The sequence below is a fragment of the Echiichthys vipera genome (assembly GCF_963691815.1).
Source record: "Echiichthys vipera genome assembly, chromosome: 13".
NCBI classification, from domain to species: Eukaryota; Metazoa; Chordata; class Actinopteri; order Perciformes; family Trachinidae; genus Echiichthys; species Echiichthys vipera.
In genome coordinates, this window is record NC_139838.1 from 28,998,175 (window position 1) to 29,020,404 (window position 22,230).

The 22,230-nt window shown below is 50.3% G+C and overlaps 1 protein-coding gene across 1 annotated transcript; it reads left to right on the forward strand.

The window, feature by feature from the left end:
* Positions 1-18,383: 18,383 nt before the first annotated feature.
* On the forward strand, positions 18,384-22,000 carry LOC310956118 (uncharacterized protein). Its single transcript, XM_083926250.1, has 3 exons — positions 18,384-18,425; positions 20,627-20,696; positions 21,396-22,000. Exons 2-3 carry the CDS (start codon positions 20,657-20,659, stop codon positions 21,773-21,775), a joined length of 420 nt encoding a protein of 139 aa, XP_083782376.1. The 5' UTR covers positions 18,384-18,425; positions 20,627-20,656; the 3' UTR covers positions 21,776-22,000.
* The last annotated feature ends 230 nt before the right edge of the window (positions 22,001-22,230 follow it).

A 22,230-nucleotide genomic window follows, 5' to 3' on the forward strand; every position in this document is an offset into this window, starting at 1 on the left:
TTATTATCATTATTATTATTAAAGATCTTTGTGTCTCATTGTTGGAGTTTGGAGAATTTTTGACCATTTTTATAAATTATATAAAGAAAAAAGTTCCATTTTTCACCGGGCCACAAAATCCTGGCACCGCCACTGAATATGAATCTGTGTGTTGTTAAATATTGAGGTCAGGGCGTCACGTTAAGTTATTATAGTTAATAAAATAACATCCGTTCAGACCACGCCCCAAATCTGATACAAGCAAATACACACGTGACTTAATGAGCGGATATTAACACGGTGTTGTCATTGTGGTTTTATTTGTATCCATGAGGAGCACGTGAGTCAACACACACACACACACACACACACACACACACACACACACACACACACACACACACACACACACACACACACACACACACACACACACACACACACACACACACACACACACACTAGCCTGCAGCGCTGCTGTGAGCGAGTAGCCACTGATCATAAATCACTTCTTATTAATCACTTTCTCTGTTTGTTTACGTTTAAAGCATCAGTTCAGGGTGATTCAGGATTAAGGAGCTGCTGCGTGTGTGTGTGTGTGTGTTCATACGTGTGTGTGTGTGTGTGTGTGTGTGTGTGTGTGTTCATACGTGTGTATGTGTGTAAGTGATGCGCAGGATCCAGGAACTTCCGCCCGCTGGGGAATAATTCGTGATTCCCACATTTATTAATTATTTCCTGTAACCGACGGATCAACATCTCCACCGATGAAACAACGTGACGTCATGGACGTATCCTGAGCCCATGGGGCCCCGGGCACAGACCTGTAAAAGGCCCCCCACTCTGTGCATCTACTTTTAGTCATTTTGCATCTGTTTGTGGTGGTTTTGCATCTATTTTTAGTCATTTTGCATCTGTTTGTGGTGGTTTTGCATCTATTTTTAGTCATTTTGCATCTTTTTGTGCTGGTTTTGCATCTATTTTTAGTCATTTTGCACATTTTTATGGTTGTTTTGTATCTATTTTTAGTCATTTTGCATCTTTTTGTGATGGTTTTGCATCTATTTTAAATCATTTTGCATCTTTTTGTGGTTGTTTTGCATCTATTTTGATAATTTTGCACATTTTTATGGTGGTTTTGCATCTATTTTTAGTCATTTTGCATCTTTTTGTGGTGGTTTGCATCTATTTTTAGTCATTTTGCATCTTTTTGTGGTGCTTTTGCATCTATTTTAGGTCAATTTGCATCTTTTTGTGGTTGTTTTTGCACCTCACGCCTGCGAACGCCTCGGATAACTCTGTTTCTAAAGCTGTCAGTTGTGTAAATATCTAATGTTGGCAAAGTCTGATGGTAATCTGTTTATTTATATTAAAGGTCGTAAATCAACAGCTTCACTTCCCCGAGGCCACAGACACATCATTTAGACAGCAGGTGCCAACAGTCATCATGCAGGACTGAGGAATATGTATTTACATTGGGTGTGTGTAGGTGTGTTAGTGTCCTTGTGCATCACACACACACTAATGACAGTGCCGATTGTCAGTAAGTATGTCGGGGATTTTCACCTCCACTGTGACACGTTGGATCGGTTGGATCTGTTCATTATCTACCACAGTTAAAAACAAACCCACCCACATGTGTTCGATGTTTCTATTCCTGAACTCTCTTATCTGATGGCAAAAACAGCTGCTGTCGTCACGGAGACGACAAAACAAAGAGGGCGCTGGTTAAACCCGGTGAATGTGATGCAGATGCATTATGCACGTATGACAGTGATTCTAGTTTTGATGGGTACACCAGGTTCACTCCAGCTGCATCACTGTTGCACCTTTGCACCCCAGGATCACACGGTCCAGTCTACAGAAATGTAAACATGTCAGTAGCAGAAGCAGCGAAGCACGGGGACGATCCTAAGCAGCCCTGATTCACCTCATCAACCTGAAAACCACCAGACCACATTCATCCACGTGTGACTCTGAAGCACTGGATGGATCCAAAACCAACACATCCTCATACCTGACGAACAGAACAGGACGACTGCCAGTGTCTCCAAAACCAACATGACAATCACTCTACAAGGCTTCGTCAGTAAATACCCAGAGAAGCTGCTGATCCGACAGGTCGGGGTCACATCAGGCCTTAAAAGCACACACACTTAACATAATGCAGTATCTTCTGACACATGAGGCTGATGTAGCCCCTGTTCCAGAGCTGGGGGGCCTGTCCGACATCAAGCCTAATCCTGAGACCCAGTTCGCTGTCCAGTCGACTCCTGTTCCCCCATCCCAGTTGGCGGTTTAGCCGACACCTCGCCAGTTCCTGAGTCGGGGGGGGGGGGGGGGGGGGGGGGGGGTGTAGGTCCAGTATCACCAGACCCCGTTGATATCACCTCTGTTCCAGAGTTGGGCGTCCCGTCATCACCTGTTCCCCAATGCCTCGGCTGTTCGGTCGTCCAAAGTGCTCCGCCCTGCTGGACAGCCTCCATCTGAGGGCTTCAGCTCCACCTCTGCCCTGTCTGGGGTCCGTCCCATGGGGTGGTGGGGGACACTGTCATGGTCTTGGAGTTTGGTTGAGTTGGTTTTACGTTGAAGTTTCTCTCCTCTTATTCCTCTATTTCCATGGAACACGGTCAGCCGACTCCTGTTACCCGATCCCAGTTGGCGGTTTTGCCGACACCTCGCCAGTTCCTGAGTCAGGGGGTGTAGGTCCAACCCACATTTAGTCTGTTCCAGCATCGGCAGACCCCGTTGATGTAACCTGTGTTCCAGAGTTGGGCGTCCCGTCATCACCTGTTCCCCAATGCCTCGGCTGTTGGGCCATCCAAAGTGCTCCACCTCTGCCCTGTCTGGGGTCCGTCCCAATGGGTGGTGGGGGACACTGTCATGGTCTTGGAGTTTGGTTGAGTTTGTTTTACTTTGAAGTTTCTCTCCTTTTGTTCCGTGTCTTCTTTTACTTCCTGTCTGTGTTCCTGTAGCGCGCCTTGTCTTCCCGTGTACACCTGTTTTGTATTCACCCTCGTCGGCCTCGTGTCTCCTGTCCCTCTGTAGTCCTGTTCCCTGTCCACTCTCTAGGCGCTTTCACACAGACATTCACACTGATGGCAGTGGACATCTACAAACCATCTAATCTAACCATTCACACACATTCACACGCCCATGTGCAGCACAGGGAGTAATTCCAAGTCCAGTGTCTTGCCCAAGGACATTCGCAGACCAGAGGATCGGGGGATCGAACCGCCGATGTCTCGAATAGAAAGTCCTGTGTGTGTTCGGCCCAACCGTCCACCCCGACCTCCTCCCTAAGTGGAGTTCAGGGCTTGTTGAACTACACTGTTGTGCTACATGACTTACTGAATGTGTAATATTGATGTGGATGGACAGACACCAAAGTATGCCAAATTCTGTGGTTTTCAGAAACGTGCAAGCACTTTATCTGGCGACTGGACCGGGCGCACACTCCATCGATACCAGGAACTAAATAATCGTTTAGTACCTCGTCACGTTGCCGTTGTTCCTTGTTCCAGTTTGTTCTTTAGTTCCCTGTCCTGCCTGAGCTGTGACTGCGTGACTGTAACATATTAGACATTTGACCAGGTTTCTGGTACAGTTTGTTTCGTCTCCGTAATTCTTTATAATATACGGAGTAAACACATGCTAACATATGTATCTCTGTACGGATGGATAGAAACGTCAGCGGAGAGAGGGAAGAGGGGTTTTTTTGCCGTCCAGTGTGAAATTCGCACACGGAGCATCACTGAAACACAACAGAACAGAATGGATGTAAACTTAATACTGACTTTGATGTAGCTGCTGCAGCCTGTGCTTACCTTTTACTCAACTACGGTGTGAAACTAGTGGAATTAAACATGTGTTAAAGTGTCCTCTAGGAGTCAAAATGTGTGCTTAAGTGTCCTCTAGGAGCCTAAACGTGTGCTAAAGTGTCCTCTAGGAGTCTAAACGTGTGCTAAAGTGTCCTCTAGGAGCCAAACATGTGCTAAAGTGCCCTCTAGGAGCCAAATGTGTGCTAAAGTGTCCTCCAGGAGCCAAACGTGTGCTAAAGTGCTCTCTAGGAGCCAAACATGTGCTAAAGTGTCCTCTAGGAGCCTAAACATGTGCTAAAGTGTCCTCTAGGAGCCAAATGTGTGCTAAAGTGCCCTCTAGGAGCCAAACATGTGCTAAAGTGCCCTCTAGGAGCCTAAACATGTGCTAAAGTGCCCTCTAGGAGTCTAAACGTGTGCTAAAGTGTCCTCTAGGAGTCTAAACGTGTGCTAAAGTGCCCTCTAGGAGTCTAAACGTGTGCTAAAGTGTCCTCTAGGAGCCTAAACATGTGCTAAAGTGCCCTCTAGGAGTCTAAACGTGTGCTAAAGTGTCCTCTAGGAGCCTAAACATGTGCTAAAGTGCCCTCTAGGAGCCAAAACGTGTGCTAAAGTGTCCTCTAGGAGCCAAAACGTGTGCTAAAGTGCCCTCTAGGAGCCAAAACGTGTGTTAAAGTGCCCTCTTCAGTGGAGAGGATGCGCTGTATGTGCCCTTTTTACCCCTTTGCACCCCTGCCCTTCACAAACTCTGTGCACGCCACTGCTACATCTGCTGTCCTGCAGATTCACAGTTAACGACAGGTGGTGGTGCGTTTAACACCACCGAGTTGATCTGGTGTGTGGAAACACACCGGGGTGAACATGTTCAGCTCTGCAGGCTCCTGACGCAGCGCGGACACCAACAATCTTAATTTGAGGTGCAGGATTAATATTAAACAACTCAACGTGTTCAAATGAACTTATTATTCAAGGTCACGCATCATTCAAAAAATAAAAGATAACTTCCTTATTGATACAGACGGAAGAGTTCCTGCACTAAACGTGACATAACTGCTGCGTCTGTTCTCACCGCTGACAGTTGCTGAGGAGCACAAAAGAATGAAGGACACGCCCGTTAGTTTGGGAGGATCCCGTTAACAGTACGTTATTCAACCTGTCAAAGTGTCAGCGGCCCATCAGCGAAACCAGCGCCGGTATCGTGTGAAATCACAGGCGGCCTCTGCAGCGCTCCGCAGAGACGTGGGGCTCCATCTGTCCTTCCTGCTCACAGCCTAAACATGATTCAGAGTCTTTGCAGAGACGGCTGCAGGGAAATGAAAGTCGTCCTCTCTCTGTCCACGTCCCTGAGAGTCCACTCCCGTCCTTTCACATCTAATGTTCATCCATTTATGTCAGGCAGCGTTCATTACAACAGCATTTGGACAGAAAACAGCAACATTTAGATGCAACTTGTGCCTGAAAAGGAGAAGAAGAAGAACAAATCTCATGTATACCGCATCCCTTTGTCTCATCAAGTGTCTTAAACAGAACGTGTCACTTCCTGTACCGTATTTTCCGCACTATAAGTTGCACCTAAAAACCTTCAAATGTCTCAAAAGCCGACAGTGCACCTTATAATGCGGTGCTCCTTATATATGGACCAATATTGAGCCACAACAGGTCTCCAACTACGGTGAGCAGCCGCCGACTCTATTTTCCCCCGTAGAAGAAGTAACGCGCGGTGCATGTTGAGATATACGACTGCGCGAAGCGTGCCGTTTAATTTCCATGTGTGTGTTTGTGTAAAGAGCCCAAAATGGCTCCTGTTAAGAGACACGCTTACGACGCAGAGTTTACACTCAAGGCCATTAGTCACGCAGCAGAACACGGGAACAGAGCAGCAGCCAGAGAGTTGAACATGAACGAATCAATGGTGCCGAAGTGGAGGAAGCAACAAGACGACCTGCGGCGAGTAAAGAAGACTGAACAGAGTTTAGAGGGAACAGAGCGAGACGGCTGCAGCTGGAGGACAAACTCCAACAGTGGGTTGTTGAACAGAGAGCAGCGAGTAGAAGAGTCCGTACGATCACTGTTCCACTGAAGGCAACAGCGCTAGCACGATACTGTCCAGCTGCACAAGCCCCCCTCCGGGTCTGTAGATGGATGCTACTCGCGCTAGCACGCCAACTTAACATCAATGAATTTAGAGGCGGTCCTTAACGTAACCCCAGCCTCCACTGTAGCGTCTGTTCCATGCGCCTTATAATGTGGAAAATACGGTAAATGTAAATAAACAAAAACAGTGGTGGTTAGCACTGTCGCCTCACAACAAGAGGTTCGAACCCCAGCTGGGGTCCTTCTGTGTGGAGTCTGCATGTTGTCCTCGTGTCTGCGTGGGTTTTCTCCGGATTCTCCGGTTTCCTCCCACAGTCCAAAGACGTGCAGGTGTTCGGTTCATTGATGACTCTAAATCACCCGTAGGTGTGAATGGTTGTCTGTCTCTGTTCGTCTCTATCAACACAGTCTCACACCCAACACGTCAACGCTTGGTCAGGGCCCTTTGGCGTTAGTTACTGACCGACCGAGCATCAGTTTTTTGACGTGTTGGGTGTGAGACTGTGTTGGAACGGACGGCAGCGGCACTCGCCTTGAAAGCCCCCTGCGTCGGGTTTGTACGTTTAAGGAGAAGTCCGTAACTAACGGCAAAAGCCCCTGACTGAGCGTCAGTTTTTGACGTGTTGGGTGTGAGACTGTGTCGTCTCTATGTGTCCTGTGATAGACTGGCGTCCTGTCCAGGGTGGACCCCGCTTCACGCCTGATGTCAGCTGGGATCGGCTCCAGCCCCCCACGACCCCGACAGGGACGAGAGGCTGAAGATGAATGAATGAATGATATAATACCTTTACGTCTATGCTTCAAAGTCAACCGTGCTATAATTAGAGCGTACAGAACTAAAGTCAGCAAACCAGAATGAAGTGAATTCACCTCCACCCTGAAATAGATCCTTTAAATAAATGATTGGTTACAGCGAGTAATGAACTGTTGACCCTCATCGAAGCTCTTTTGTTGGGTGAGTTTATTTAACGCTGGTGTAATTGAGTCCAAATAAAAGAGATCACACCTGTTTAAAGGCCTCATTAGAGTTTATAGAGTCTCTCCTGAGGGTGCGGTTCTCACCTCCAGTGTCTCAGACTCAACACGCGAACACTAACGTCACAAAAGTGTCAATGACATCAACCCCCCCCCCCCTAAAAACACAAACAAATCCAGCGTCACGTCCCTCTGTTGTGTTTCCCCACAGTGAACATTAGGAAACAGAAGTAAACAGGTATGAAGGGCTATTATTAAATTGGCGACCACACCCTAAGCAGAGATAGTAAAAACATTAGTCATAGACGGCGTTTACGTTCTTGTCCAGCGGCAGATGTCGTCGTAGCGGCTTTGTGTGGATATAAAAGCTGCTGTTTGATCACTGAGGACACAAACCAACAAAGGGCAGAGGATCCGGAGCAGGTGGAACCAGAGAGCATCGCAACTTCAGCCCCTGCAGCGAAGCAAAGAGAGTCATCGGCATAACACAAAACTGTAAGTGTGAGAAAAATTCATGTTTCAATCAGTGCAGCTTCAGTTTAAGAGTTTAATGTCCTGTTTTATTACAGGGTCATGATCTGTAATAGAGCTAAAACTGTGTGTGTGTTTGGTATTTGACAGATGTATTTTTGATATTTCAGAAATAGTGTAGATTACAGTCACTCAATGAGCTCCAGGGGACGCTGTGGTAGCTCCAGGGGCGGCTGTGGTAGCTCCAGGGGGGGCTGTGGTAGCTCCAGGGGCAGCTGTGGTAGCTCCAGGGGGGGCTGTGGTAGCTCCAGGGGCAGCTGTGGCAGCTCCAGGGGCGGCTGTGGTTGCTCCAGGGGCGGCTGTGGTAGCTCCTGGGGCTGCTGTGGTAGCTCCAGGAGCCACTGTGGTAGCTCCAGGGGCGGCTGTGGTTGCTCCAGGGGCGGCTGTGGTTGCTCCAGGGGCGGCTGTGGTAGCTCCTGGGGCTGCTGTGGTAGCTCCAGGGGCTGCTGTGGTAGCTCCTGGGGCAGCTGTGGTAGCTCCAGGGGCGGCTGTGGTAGCTCCAGGGGCAGCTGTGGTAGCTCCTGGGGCAGCTGTGGTAGCTCCAGGAGAAGCTGTGGTAGCTCCAGGGGCTGCTGTGGTAGCTCCAGGGGCAGCTGTGGTAGCTCCAGGAGCCACTGTGGTAGCTCCAGGGGCGGCTGTGGTAGCTCCTGGGGCAGCTGTGGTAGCTCCAGGGGCGGCTGTGGCAGCTCCAGGGGGGGCTGTGGCGGCTCCAGGGGCGGCTGTGGTAGCTCCAGGGGCAGCTGTGGTAGCTCCTGGGGCGGCTGTGGTAGCTCCAGGGGCGGCTGTGGTTGCTCCAGGGGCGGCTGTGGTAGCTCCAGGGGCGGCTGTGGTAGCTCCAGGGGCGGCTGTGGTAGCTCCTGGAGCCACTGTGGCAGCTCCAGGGGCGGCTGTGGTAGCTCCTGGGGCTGCTGTGGTAGCTCCAGGGGCTGCTGTGGTAGCTCCAGGGGCAGCTGTGGTAGCTCCTGGGGCAGCTGTGGCAGCTCCAGGAGCCACTGTGGTAGCTCCAGGGGCTGCTGTGGTAGCTCCAGGGGCAGCTGTGGTAGCTCCAGGAGCCACTGTGGTAGCTCCAGGGGCGGCTGTGGTAGCTCCTGGGGCAGCTGTGGTAGCTCCAGGGGCGGCTGTGGCAGCTCCAGGGGGGGCTGTGGCGGCTCCAGGGGCGGCTGTGGTAGCTCCAGGGGCGGCTGTGGCAGCTCCAGGGGTTACCTCACTCATGTAATAATATTTAACGTATATGTATTTTATAATAATGCCTTAAAAACTCAGTGAGTCAGAGCTGAAACAGTGATCTCGGTCCCTGAGTGTCTGCGTCTCGTCACTAATCTGGATTATTATTCTACCTCTGGAACAGAAAAGCACATTTTTCCATAATGGAGATGAAGTTCTGCGTCCTGCTGCTGCTGCTGCTGCCGCTGCTGCTGCTGCTCTGTGTGGGTGAGTGTCACCGCAGGGTCTCTGACCGAACACTGACGCAACATTCTGAGTTTGATGAAAAACTGATTCATGCGTGATTTTGTTTAATAACACCAGGCAACGCACAGATCACCACAGCAACGACAACAGCCACCCCTGCAGCGACAACAGCCGCCCCTGCAGCAACAACAGCCGCCCCTGCAGCAACAACAGCCGCCCCTGCAGCAACAACAGCCACCCCTGCAGCAACGACAACAGCCGCCCCTGCAGCAACGACAGCCGCCCCTGCAGCAACAACAGCCACCCCTGCAGCAACGACAACAGCCGCCCCTGCAGCAACGACAGCCGCCCCTGCAGCAACAACAGCCACCCCTGCAGCAACGACAGCCGCCCCTGCAGCAACTACTGCCACCCCTGCAGCCACAACTGCCGCCCCTGCAGCAACGACAGCCGCCCCTGCAGCAACTACTGCCACCCCTGCAGCAACAACTGCCGCCCCTGCAGCAACGACAGCCGCCCCTGCGGCAACTACTGCCACCCCTGCAGCAACAACTGCCGCCCCTGCAGCAACAACAGCCACCCCTGCAGCAACGACAGCCGCCCCTGCAGCAACTACTGCCACCCCTGCAGCAACAACAGCCGCCCCTGCAGCAACAACAGCCACCCCTGCAGCAACGACAACAGCCGCCCCTGCAGCAACAACAGCCACCCCTGCAGCAACGACAACAGCCGCCCCTGCAGCAACGACAGCCGCCCCTGCAGCAACAACAGCCACCCCTGCAGCAACGACAGCCGCCCCTGCAGCAACTACTGCCACCCCTGCAGCAACAACTGCCGCCCCTGCAGCAACGACAGCCGCCCCTGCAGCAACTACTGCCACACCTGCAGCAACAACTGCCGCCCCTGCAGCAATGACAGCCGCCCCTGCAGCAACTACTGCCACCCCTGCAGCAACAACTGCCGCCCCTGCAGCAACGACAGCCGCCCCTGCGGCAACTACTGCCATCCCTGCAGCAACAACTGCCGCCCCTGCAGCAACAACAGCCACCCCTGCAGCAACGACAGCCGCCCCTGCAGCAACTACTGCCACCCCTGCAGCAACAACTGCCACCCCTGCAGCAACAACAGCCACCCCTGCAGCAACAACTGCCGCCCCTGCAGCAACAACAGCCACCCCTGCAGCAACGACAGCCGCCCCTGCAGCAACTACTGCTACCCCCGCAGCAACAACTGCCGCCCCTGCAGCAACGACAGCCGCCCCTGCAGCAACAACTGCCGCCCCTGCAGCAACGACAGCCGCCCCTGCAGCGACAACTGCCGCCCCTGCAGCGACAACAGCTGCACCTGCAGCAACAACTGCCGCCCCTGCAGCAACGACAGCCGCCACTGCAGCAACTACAGCCGCCCCTGCAGCAACGACAGCCGCACCTGCAGCAACGACAGCCGCCCCTGCAGCAACGACAGCCGGCCCTGCTGCAACAACAGCGGCCCCTGCAGCAACAACAGCGGCCCCTGCAGCAACAACAGCGGCCCCTGGAGCAACAACAGCCGCCCCTGCAGCAACAACAGCCGCACCTGCAGCAACAACAGCCGCCCCTGCAGCAACAACAGCCGCCCCTGCAGTAACAACAGCCGCCCCTGCAGCAACGACAGCCGCCCCTGCTGCTACCACAGCCGCCCCTGGAGCAACAACAGCTGCCCCTGCAGCAACAACAGCCGCACCTGCAGCAACAACTGCTGCCCCTGCAGCAATGACAGCCGCCCCTGCAGCAACAACAGCGGCCCCTGGAGCAACAACAGCCGCCCCTGCAGCAACGACAGCCGCCCCTGCTGCTACCACAGCCGCCCCTGGAGCAACAACAGCTGCCCCTGCAGCAACAACAGCCGCACCTGCAGCAACAACTGCTGCCCCTGCAGCAATGACAGCCGCCCCTGCAGCAACAACAGCGGCCCCTGGAGCAACAACAGCCGCCCCTGCAGCAACGACAGCCGCCCCTGCAGCAACAACAGCGGCCCCTGCAGCAACAACTGCCGCCCCTGGAGCAACAACAGCCGCCCCTGCAGCAACGACAGCCGCCCCTGCAGCAACAACTGCCGCCCCTGCAGCAACAACAGCCGCCCCTGGAGCAACAACAGCCGCCCCTGCAGCAACAACAGCCGCCCCTGCAGCAACAACTGCCGCCCCTGCAGCAACAACAGCCGCCCCTGGAGCAACAACAGCCGCCCCTGCAGCAACAGCGACAGCCGCCCCTGCAGCAACGACAGCCGCCCCTGCAGCAACGACAGCCGCACCTGCAGCAACAACTGCTGCCCCTGCTGCTACCACAGCTGCCCCTGCAGCAACAACAGCGGCCCCTGCAGCAACAACAGCCGCCCCTGGAGTTACCACAGCTGCCCCTGGAGCTACCACTGCCGGCCCTGGAGCTACCACAGCCGCCCCTGGAGCGGCCACAGCCGCCCCTGGAGCTGCCACAGCCGCCACAGCCGCCCCTGGAGCTTCCACAGCCGCCCCAGGAGCTGCAACAGCCGCCCCTGGAGCTGCCACAGCCGCCCCTGGAGCTACCACAGCCGCCCCTGGGGCTGCCACAGCTGCCCCAGGAGCTGCTACAGCCGCCCCTGGAGCTTCCACAGCCGCCCCAGGAGCCGCCACAGCCGCCCCAGGAGCTGCAACAGCCGCCCCTGGAGCTGCCACAGCCGCCCCTGGAGCTGCCACAGCCGCCCCAGGAGCTACCACAGCTGCCCCAGGAGCTGCTACAGCCGCCCCTGGAGCTACCACAGCCGCCCCAGGAGCTACCACAGCCGCCCCTGGAGCTGCCACAGCTGCCCCTGGAGCTACCACAGCTGCCCCAGGAGCTGCTACAGCTGCCCCTGGAGCTAACACTGCCGCCCCTGCAGCAACAACTGCTTCCTCCTCTGCAGTCATCAACAAAACAAGCTTCCTTTTAGTCGTAGCCGTCGTCACGGCCGTCGGCCTGCATTAAGGAGCGGACTGAGACAAAGGACTAATTCCCAGCACCTTTCAGACACGACATGCACCGTGTGAAACTATGTCACCGTGTGACTGAAAATGTTAATTTAATTTATTTAAAGGGTTTGTCATGTATGTACCTTACGTGTGATCTGATATCAACTGTACTGTGATGTGCTTGAATCAACTGTGACTTCTTTTAACATGGACACAGAAGTGAATGAGCCGAGGAGGCGACTGCAGCAGCAACAGCTCTTACGTCCACTGTAATCAAAGATACATGTTATACTTCATGTCCTACTGTATTTGACTGCATTACACCGTGTAGAACACACTGGATGGAAACACTGCTGCACACTAAGGTGACTGCTCTGTATTCTGCATTTAAACATGCACGTTAATAGATCTTTAATCATTCGTCATTTATCCAAAGTATTAAAGTGTGAAATGCAAAAAAACACACAGGACTTGTTGTTTTTTGTCTGATCAGTGACAACAGAACAAACACACACAACCAGATTACAGAACAGGTAAAAGGAAGAGTTAAGAGTTTAAATTAATCAGTATAATTGTGTTAATGTGTTGTAAAATGTTCCAAGTGTGTGTGTGTTTGTGTGTAGCGTTTGCACGCGGGACTCAAGCTTCAGCCGATGATTTCTGCAGGAACGATTTCATAATTTATAATGGCAAGTTTCCATAAAGGGCTTTACAATTCACCGACTACCCAAACCTGTATCTGTGTGTGTGTGTGCATGTTTCTGCGTGTGTGTGTGTGCATGTGTGTGTGTGTGTGTGCGTGTGTGTGTGTGTGTGTGTGCGGTGCCTCCCTCACTTTTGGATCCTGATTGTCACTAAACTGATTCACCTGCTCCAAGCTGAACTCCTGCGACCGATCCACTAATCAGCGCTCCTGAGTTTCAAACCTCTGCACTCGCCAAGTTTGTTCTCTAAAAGTCATAACACCTGCACGCACCTGTGTGTGTGTGTGTGTGTGTGTGCGTGTGTCTGTGTGTGTATGTGTGTGTGAGTCATAAAACCTGCACGCACCTGTGTCTGTCTGTGTGTGCGTGAGTGGATTTGTCCTGTGAGAACATAAATGGTTTCAACACCTGCGTGTGTGTGTGTGTGTGTGTGTGTGTGTGTGTGTGTGTGTGTGTGTGTGTGTGTGTGTGTGTGTGTGTGTGTGTGTGTGTGTGTGTGTGTGTGTGTGTGTGTGTGTGTGTGTGTGTGTGTGCATATATATTATGAAAAGGGTTCATCTCACATATTTGCACACACACACACACACACACACACACGCACACACACACACGCACGACCGATATACATGCAATTAATGGAGAGATTTCAGAGCGAGGGGGCTGCCAATTCAGTTTGGTGCCTTGCTCAACGGCACCTTGGCAGTGCCCAGGAGATGAACTGGCACCTGTCCACGCTCCATTCATGGTCCAAACAGGGACTCGAACCTGTGACCCTACGGTTCCAACCCAAGTCACCTACGGACCGAGCTGCTGCCACCCCAAATAGTAGGAGGGAGGCAGAGGAGACAAACGCTGACTCAGCTGTGGCGGTGTGGGAGGGGCATCACCGTGGCTGCAGGGCACGCCATCTTTTAAGGGCCGCACTGAGGGGCCGCGGCTGTCATGGCCGCCACGCCGCCGGTTAAAGTCCTGCGGCGCAGCAGAGCGAGGTTTCCGACCCTGATGGGATTCTGGCAGAACCTCCCAAACCGCAGCAAACGCCGTCCGACCACGCCGGCTCTTTCACTCACGTCCCGTTAAAAACAGATACCCGTCCGTCTGACTAATGAAAGAATCATCCACGGGAGGGAGGAGCCGCCTGTGGCTGGCCCAGTGCATGCTGGGATGGGTTCCGGTCCGACCGACACCAAACAGGACGAACGGGTGCAGCAGATAATGGAAGGATGTGCTGCACACATGGCGTCCCTTTATCCTGTAAGGCGTGACCAACGGACTGTGATGAGTCAGCACTCCTCCCTGAATATCATTAGAACAATTACACCGTCAGCTGACAGGCGACAGCGTCTCCATGGCAACGGGATCATCATCGTACGGTGGCTCTGTGGGGAGAGGTTGAACTGTAGTGTTGTGTTTTCAGGAGGACGAGCGGCGTCACGCTGCTGTCGTGTGTCGTGTGTTTGATGCTTGTGACTGTGAGTGTATCAGGAGAAGAACGTTAAAAGAACCCTCCGACCCCCACAGTCATGCAGAGACACACACACATACACACACACACACACACACACACACACACACACACACACACACACACAGCCACACAGACACACAGACACACACACCAACACCTACACAAACACTAGCTGTCACTACAGAGACATGGCCGGGCAGCGAGACCTGAGGTACAGAGGAGGCTAGAGGAAGCTGCCTTTGGGGGGTCCAACCACACCGGGAGAGATCCCAGTCCAAGGTCACAGGGAGCACCGCCACAGAGACCCCCCCAACCCGAGCAGACAGGAGCCTCCGCACCAAGGTGCAGAGCCCTCTAGTCGCCCGGGACAGCACCCCCCCACCCCCCGCAGGCCAGACCAGAGACAACTCCCAAACCTTTAGGCCCCCTGAGGAAACACTGGAGATTAACACAGGAGATGTGTGATGTCATTTTTACAAAAGCGGTGATAGTGTTGTTTGTTGGTTATTGTTTGTTTTGTTGAGCGTATTAAAAAAACAACAGGATATAGTACCAGCCACTAAGGGCGCACTCACACTGTCCTTCCGCACCGCGCCAAAACCGTTTTTTCAGCTAAAGCCTTGTGCGTTTGATCAGTGTGAGTGCAACCGCTCCGCGCATAACTGCGGACAGCTGGCTGTCCACGACCCGTCCAGAGAGGTGGGCTTTAGTAAAGCACGTTTGCACGTGTACGAGCACGAGTGTGCGCACGTGTACGAGCACGAGGCCTACGGCGGTTCTGAGGTCATTTCCTGTGCGCCTGTTGGGACGTAGAAAAAAGAAGGAGGGACCATGCGCGGACATTTCAAACAATGGCGGTGAAAGGTTCACGTTGGTGTGATGCAGAGGTGGAGTGTTTACTGCAGATTTGGTCGATGAAAAGATTCAAAAACAGTCGACAAGACGCACAAAAACTCTGAGGTCTACGGAAAGATCTGGAAACAAAGCCACGCATCGCCATGACGTTATCAATGCGTGTGACGTGTTACGGCGTGATGACGTATAGGCAGCAAGAAGCATTCTCCGAGGCCCAGGTAGTGTGAGTACAAACGGGCCTGGAGGGGGGGCAAGGACCCTAAAGCACGGGGCACGGGACGGACGCACAGTGGGAGGGCGCCCTCAGAGGAGAAGGGGGAGGAACTAATAAGCTGATGCTTCTAGAAAGGGTTTTAATGACTCGTGCTTCAGGTGTAATTTATTTTTCATATGTTTCTTTACTTGTTTATGGTCTTAAATGACCCCGATGCTTCGGCTCATGTTCACCACCATGAGGAGACTCTCGAACAGCGGTTAAAGTTCCTCTCAGACGGCGTTTTTCGAGAAGCAACGGGCTCCGCTCCGGATCACGCACCAGAGTCTGAACCGGCCGGAGCGTTTGGATCCAAAATAACTGGGTTCAGAACCTGGAAAGTTCGTGTCTTGACTGGTTCTGGACGGTCTCTCGCTCTCCTGGCAGCTGATCCTTGTTAGCACTGATCACCTGCCTCTGTATATGAACCTGGTACTGAGCGTCACTCAGGGCCGGATCGTACCCTCTACACACCCTGATGTCTCCATGTGTACCTGTTCCTCCACCGTGGTCTCATGGGAGGGCGCCTTTTGGTGATACCAGGCTGCTGCACAATACAAGTCAATTGAGACTAAATGGCGTGAAATAACACGCCACAATCATGACATGCGTTGTAATTATACGCGAGATGGCTTGAGAAATAGCGTGTCATTCACATGCCCTTTAGTGATACCAGGCTGTTCCTCTCGTGTCCGTTCCTCGTGTCAGTTTGACTCAAGTTCTCTTCGTGTTTAAAGCACCTTTTGTAAATAAGTTTTATTAAATTTGTTAATACCGTCTCCTGAGTTCCGCGTCTGCGTTTGGGTCCCCTCCTCCGCGTATTCTCCGTCGCCCCACGTGACAGTTTGGGTCGAACTGGAACCTGAGAATAGCTGTTTTATTTCTCCAGTGTGAACCGGTTCAACATCAGCGGGTGTGCCGATCCAAAGATGGAGCACAGTCGACACGCCTTTCTCCTCCGGGGGCGGGACCATTAAATGACATGAACGTGTGAAATGGGACCGTTAAGTTCAGACGACAAAAGAAACTCCTGCTCATCTGTGACTCCGGTAGACATGTAAAAATACAACCATACAATACATTAGATCTAAAAAAGTACCAGTAAAACAACACTAGAGTGTGGTCTCTACCTACTCTGTAAAGTGTCCTGAGAGGAGTTTATCTGGGACGAGGCACTGAAGGGGGGAGAAGTTCAGCATCCGTGAGGAACTCGGAGTAGAGCCACTGCTCCTTTGCGTTGAAAGGAGCCAGTTGAGGTGGTTCAGGATCATCTGGTAAGGATGAACCCTGGGCGCCTCCCTAGGGAGGTGTTCCAGGCACGTCCAGCTGGGAGGAGGCCTCGGGGAAGACCCAGGACCAGGTGGAGAGATTAGATCTCCACACTGGCCTGGGAACGCCTCAGGATCCCCCAGTTAGAGCTGGTTAATGTGGCCCGGGAAAGGGAAGTTTGGGGTCCCCTGCTGGAGCTGCTGCGCCCGAGACCCGACCCCGGATACGAGGCTGAAGATGAGACTACTTATTCACTAAACGGCACCAAGGTTCGAATAACTCTGAACAGAACCGGTTCAAGAGCACGTTCCCTGTCAGTCGAAAAGGCCGAAGTGCGTCCTCTTCAAACCTGTTCACAAAGCGCGGAGAACATGAAACAAAGAGTCACTTCAGCCTCTTCATGTCCGACAGCGCGTTTACATCCGCAAGTCCCCGGAGGTGTGAGAGGCCTTGTCGTGATCAGGCTGCAGCAACTGCGGTGAAAGGTAGAGAGGTGCGAACAACACGCGCATGACAGGAAGGACGTCCTACCCAGCCCCCGCCGCAGAGACCTCCTGGTTGGTCCAATCAGGAAGCTCGGTCAGCGTCAGTTCTCTGAGTGTCCACTAGGGGCAGGTTTCATAACAGAGCAGTTTCTCATTGAGCCCCATGTTAAACAGGCCGTTTACACAGCATCATTAAACCTGTTTAAGGACAAAAGAACATTCTAGTCTGTGTGTTTAGATCAGATCTCCATGACAACACTGAGGGGGAGGGGCTAGTTTTTGTTTTATTGGAGGTTAAAGTTTATATTTATGTATATTTATATATATGTTACATAACATGATAACATGTTCAATAAAGATTAATTAAGAACTGATTTATTTCAGGGCGACACGGTGATGTGGTGGTTAGCACTGTTGCCTCACAGGTTTGAATCCCTGCTGGGGTCCTTCTGTGTGGTTCTGTTGTCCCCGTGTCTGCGTGGGTTTTCTCCGGGTTCTCCGGTTTCCTCCCACAGTCCAAAGACGTGCAGGTGTTCGGTTCATTGATGACTCTAAATCACCCGTAGGTGTGAATGGTTGTCTGTCTCTGTTCGTCTCTATGTGTCCTGTGATAGACTGGCGTCCTGTCCAGGGTGGACCCCGCCTCACGCCCGATGTCAGCTGGGATAAAGTTGCAGCCAAACTCAATATTTACTAAAAAAACAAGACTGCAAATGTGCATGTGTCCCTTCTCTCCAGATGTGTAACGTTGAACCTTTCCAGTGCAGCTCCTTGTTCTTGTCGTGGTGTTTCTTCTGTTTGATTCTTTGGTTAAAGCCACGGTGACAAACAGCTCTTTACCTTCACACACAGATCATCTGCTGAAAGCTCCTGTCCTCCATCTTTGTTTGGGGCGTTTTTGGGGAGGGGTGGATTCAGTGTGTGCAGAGACTGGTAGCATGGATGCTCATGTGTGTGCTTTATACTCACGGGCTCTCACAGAACCTTGATATGATCTTAGGGCCAAATATAATTACACCGCGGGCCAGATTTGGCCCACGGGCCTGAGTTTGAAACCCCTGATATAAAACAACTGAGTGAGTCAAAATACAAAGAAACACAGATTATCGCGTGTCGGTGACGTATGAACGTGGTGTTTTGTGAACCCTGATGCTGAATCGAATACACCAATGTGAGATCTGTCACATCATCCCAAACAGTCGTGACGGCAGGTGGACGAACAGGTTCGATGACACAGGGAAGTGGAAACCGTCTCCCTCTTTACTCCTCCACGTTCTCTCCCTTCACCTGTGACTGCGGTGACGTGACGTGATCACCTGCAGGAAACAATCAGGATAATCAGGAACAACGCAGACGGTCTCCATTAGTATCTGCAATTAACCCACAAACGCAGAGTCACTGAGTGGAGCTGTGCAGTGTCATGTCAGAAGAATGTCCCGGTGCTCGTGTGACACATTAAACCTCCCTGTCGTGCACGCACACACCTTTAAACACCGCTCAGACGAGTGTGATTGGCTCCCGCGTGACGTTCCTCGCTTATAAAAGAGGAACTGAGATTAGGGATCATCACACATCACTACCTTCACCGCGCACGACCCAACCCACGCAGAGGGAACCCACCTGTAAGTGCTTTCATCAGCTTCTTACGTCGCTCTGATACGAAGCCGCGCTTAATGTTTAGGTTTAAGAAGTTTTATTTGAGGTTTCTCTTCTTTTTAAAGCTCCTTTAACTTGTTTTATACAGTTTATACGAATAATTCTGCCTTGTTTTAACTTTTATTTCACAGTCGGTTTGTTACTTTAACCCTCCTGTTCTCCTCAGGGTCAATTTGACCACATTTAATGTTTAAAATCTCTAAATAACGACGTCTTTTTGTGTTTTTTTGCTTTATATTTATGACTTTTCCTCATTTTATGGGGACGACTCATCAAAAACCTAAAATTATCATGATTATATATATTTTTTATTGTTCTTATCGTACATGTACTTGTGGCATCGGTGTTCCTTTGGGTCAGTTTGATAATCTGGATGATTTAATCATTATTATTATTGTTTATTTTATAATTCAAATATTATATGAGGTCAAATTCACGCTGCTGTCCTTGATAACGGACGTTACTTTCATTCCAGATGTTACAAATAACACAAAATAGCACTTAACCGTCCTGTTGCCCTCAAATGTGACTAACACCATTTATTCACGGGGTCAATTTGACCGCAGCAGTTTAAACGACTCACGTGAAGTCGGTACTTTATGTTTTTATTTAACATAATGAAAAATATTACTGATCTAAAATTGCATGGAGGGATTTCTGTGTGTGTGTTTTAACCCTCCTGTTCTCCTAAGGGTCAATTTGACCCCATTTAATGTTTAAAATCTCTAAATAACGACGTCTTTTTGTGTTTTTTTGCTTTATATTTATGACTTTTCCTCATTTTATGGGGACGACTCATAAAAAACCTAAAACCTTTCATTCCAGATGTTACAAATAACACAAAATAGCACTTAAAATAACAGACTTACTTTAAAACACACACACAGAAATCCCTCCATGCAGTTTAACATCAGTGATATTTTTCATTCTGTTAAATAAAAACATAAAGTACTAAAGACTTCACCTGAGTCACACACTGATTTTGATCATTTTAGAGATGTTTAACGGTCAAATTGACCCCAAGAATAAATGGTGTTAGTCAAATTTGGGGCAACAGGAGGGTTAAACATCTCTAAAATGATCAGAATCAGTGTGTGACTCACGTGAAGTCGGGTACTTTATGTATTTATGTACTTTGTTTTACAGTAAGTCTGTTATTTTAAGTGCTATTTTGTGTTATTTTTAACATCTGGAATGAAAGTAACGTCCGTTATCAAGGACAGCAGCATGAATTTGACCTCAGATAATATTTGAATATTAAAATAAACAATAATAATAATGATTAAATCATCCAGATGATCAAACTGACCCAAAGGAACACCGATGCCACAAGTACATGTACGATAAGAACAATAAAAAATATATATAATCATGATAATTTTAGGTTTTTTATGAGTCGTCCCCATAAAATGAGGAAAAGTCATAAATATAAAGCAAAAAAACACAAAAAGACGTCGTTATTTAGAGATTTTAAACGTTAAATGGGGTCAAATTGACCCTGAGGAGAACAGGAGGGTTAAGGGTTAAAGGTGAAACTGTGGAGGAGGAATTAAAAAGTTGTTTAATTTAAAAGATTGTATTTAACAAAACGTATTAAATCATATAAACGTGACGAGCAGCTGGATGCACGTGTGTTATAAACTGTTATTAAGTGTTTAGTTTTAGTTTGAGTTGAGAGTTTGTTTTTAATATTTCCGTCTGATTTGATGTGAAACCTGCAGGAAAAGTGACCGTGATGCTGTTATTACTTTTAAAATGACTCATTTAGGAAACAGAGAAACATCTGTGTGAGAAACCTTTATTATTATTATTATTATGATTAAAAAACCATGTTTGAAATATTGGAAAATGTCATTTAAATGTGATTTAATGTTCTTTAAACTCACTTCGTCGTGAAAGACGTTCTCCCTCACGCTGATCCTGTAAACTGTTCATGATCAGTTCAAAGGTGTTAACTTTAATTAGACGTTTAGTTATGAATCAAATATTAAAAGTAAACAAAGAAGAAGAAGATCAGAGTAATTAAACGTCACTCACCCGTCACTCTGATCTGGTCCAACCGGGCGGAGCGGTTCAGTGACACCCTCAAACTCGTCTGTTTCACATCCAAATAAATAGTTTTATTCTTTATTCATGTGATTAAAAAATGACACTTTTGATTTTCCAGAGAGCAAAGAAGAGAAACTACGTCTGCACCATGATCGCACACATCTGCGTCCTGCTCCTGCTGAGCGTCGGTAAGAGAAACTTCACCTGCAAACGACTAAAGTCACGACTGTTTGTGCACTTTATGGTCACAATATTAAATTATTACCAAACAAGAGCAGCTGCACTCAGCCTGGTCTCACCAAACGCTATTTCTCTCAAGCCATCTCGCGTATAGTTACAACGCATGTCCTGATTTTTGTCATTTCACGCCATTTAGTCTCAATTGACTTGTATTGTTCAGAGATGGCGTTGGCATTTGGCGCACAAATGTCATTGAGGGAAAACCCACGTGTTCGTATTTCTCTGCCAACTTGCGGAGAAATAGGAAGTGGTGGAGCTTTCTGTCAGTTTTAAATCAATATTTCATGTGGAGGACGGCTGAAGTGACGGGCGTTAAATGACACGCGAAAAGCTTCATATGCGTAGACATGCACGCGAAAAGTCATTAAAAGTGGCGTGCTATTTATACGCCCTCCCATGAAACCACGTAGCTGCACTGCATCATGTGATTATGTACGTGCGTCTATTTCTGTTTATTCCCTTTTTAAATGTAACTTTATTGCTTATTTTTGCTGTTTTTTGATCTTATTTTGTAATATTTTGTCGCTGCTGTGACAAAGAAATTTCCCCGTCTGCGGGAAATTAAAGGTTTTTCTGATTCTGATTCTGATTCATTGATGAATGGGTTTGAAACGTGCAACTGATCCGACAACTTCTATTCCAAACAGCCTCTGGATACGCACAGACACCTGCAGCTACAGCCGCTCCGGCAGCTACGGCCGCCCCGGGAGCAGCTACAGCCGCCCCAGGAGGAGCTACGGCCGCCCCGGGAGCTACGGCCGCCCCGGGAGCTACGGCTGCCCCGGGAGCTACGGCTGCCCCGGGAGCTACGGCCGCCCCGGGAGCTACAGCCGCCCCGGGAGCAGCTACAGCCGCCCCAGGAGGAGCAGCTACAGCCGCCCCAGGAGGAGCAGCTACAGCCGCCCCAGGAGCAGCTACAGCCGCCCCAGGAGGAGCTACCACGGCCTCCTCCGCCCTCATCAACAAAATGAGCGCCATGTCAGTGGTCGCCGCCGTGTTGTCTCACGTCCTCGGCTCGTTGTGTTAAAGGCGCTCGGTGCAGCTGTTTTCCAGTAAATGAAGAGATGAAGACGGAAGAAGGATTTGTTTTGTTTTAACGCTGTAAATAAAAAGAATGTGCTTATTTATTAAGTCGTCTGCAGTTTGATAGTTGTGTGTTAGCGTGTGTTTGCAGCGCGCTCACCCCGGAGCCTCCTGGAGGTGTCTGTAACTCATCTGTGATGGGAGGATTCTAATAAAGTGAATATCAGCATTTTGTCTTCAATCGCATCATTTGTATTCATTTATAAAGATGCTAACAGACGTGGCTAACAGGGATTAGCTCGGGGCAGTGCGGCGAAGGCATTCATACGTATTTTTTAACCACCGACAGGTTCACTCTCTACGCCGATGACGCTTTGTTGTGTGTGTAGGGACTCTTCTCATGCTGCTGCAGAGGTTTGCTGTTATTTTCAGCAGCATTAGTGGTTAAAAAAGACCTTT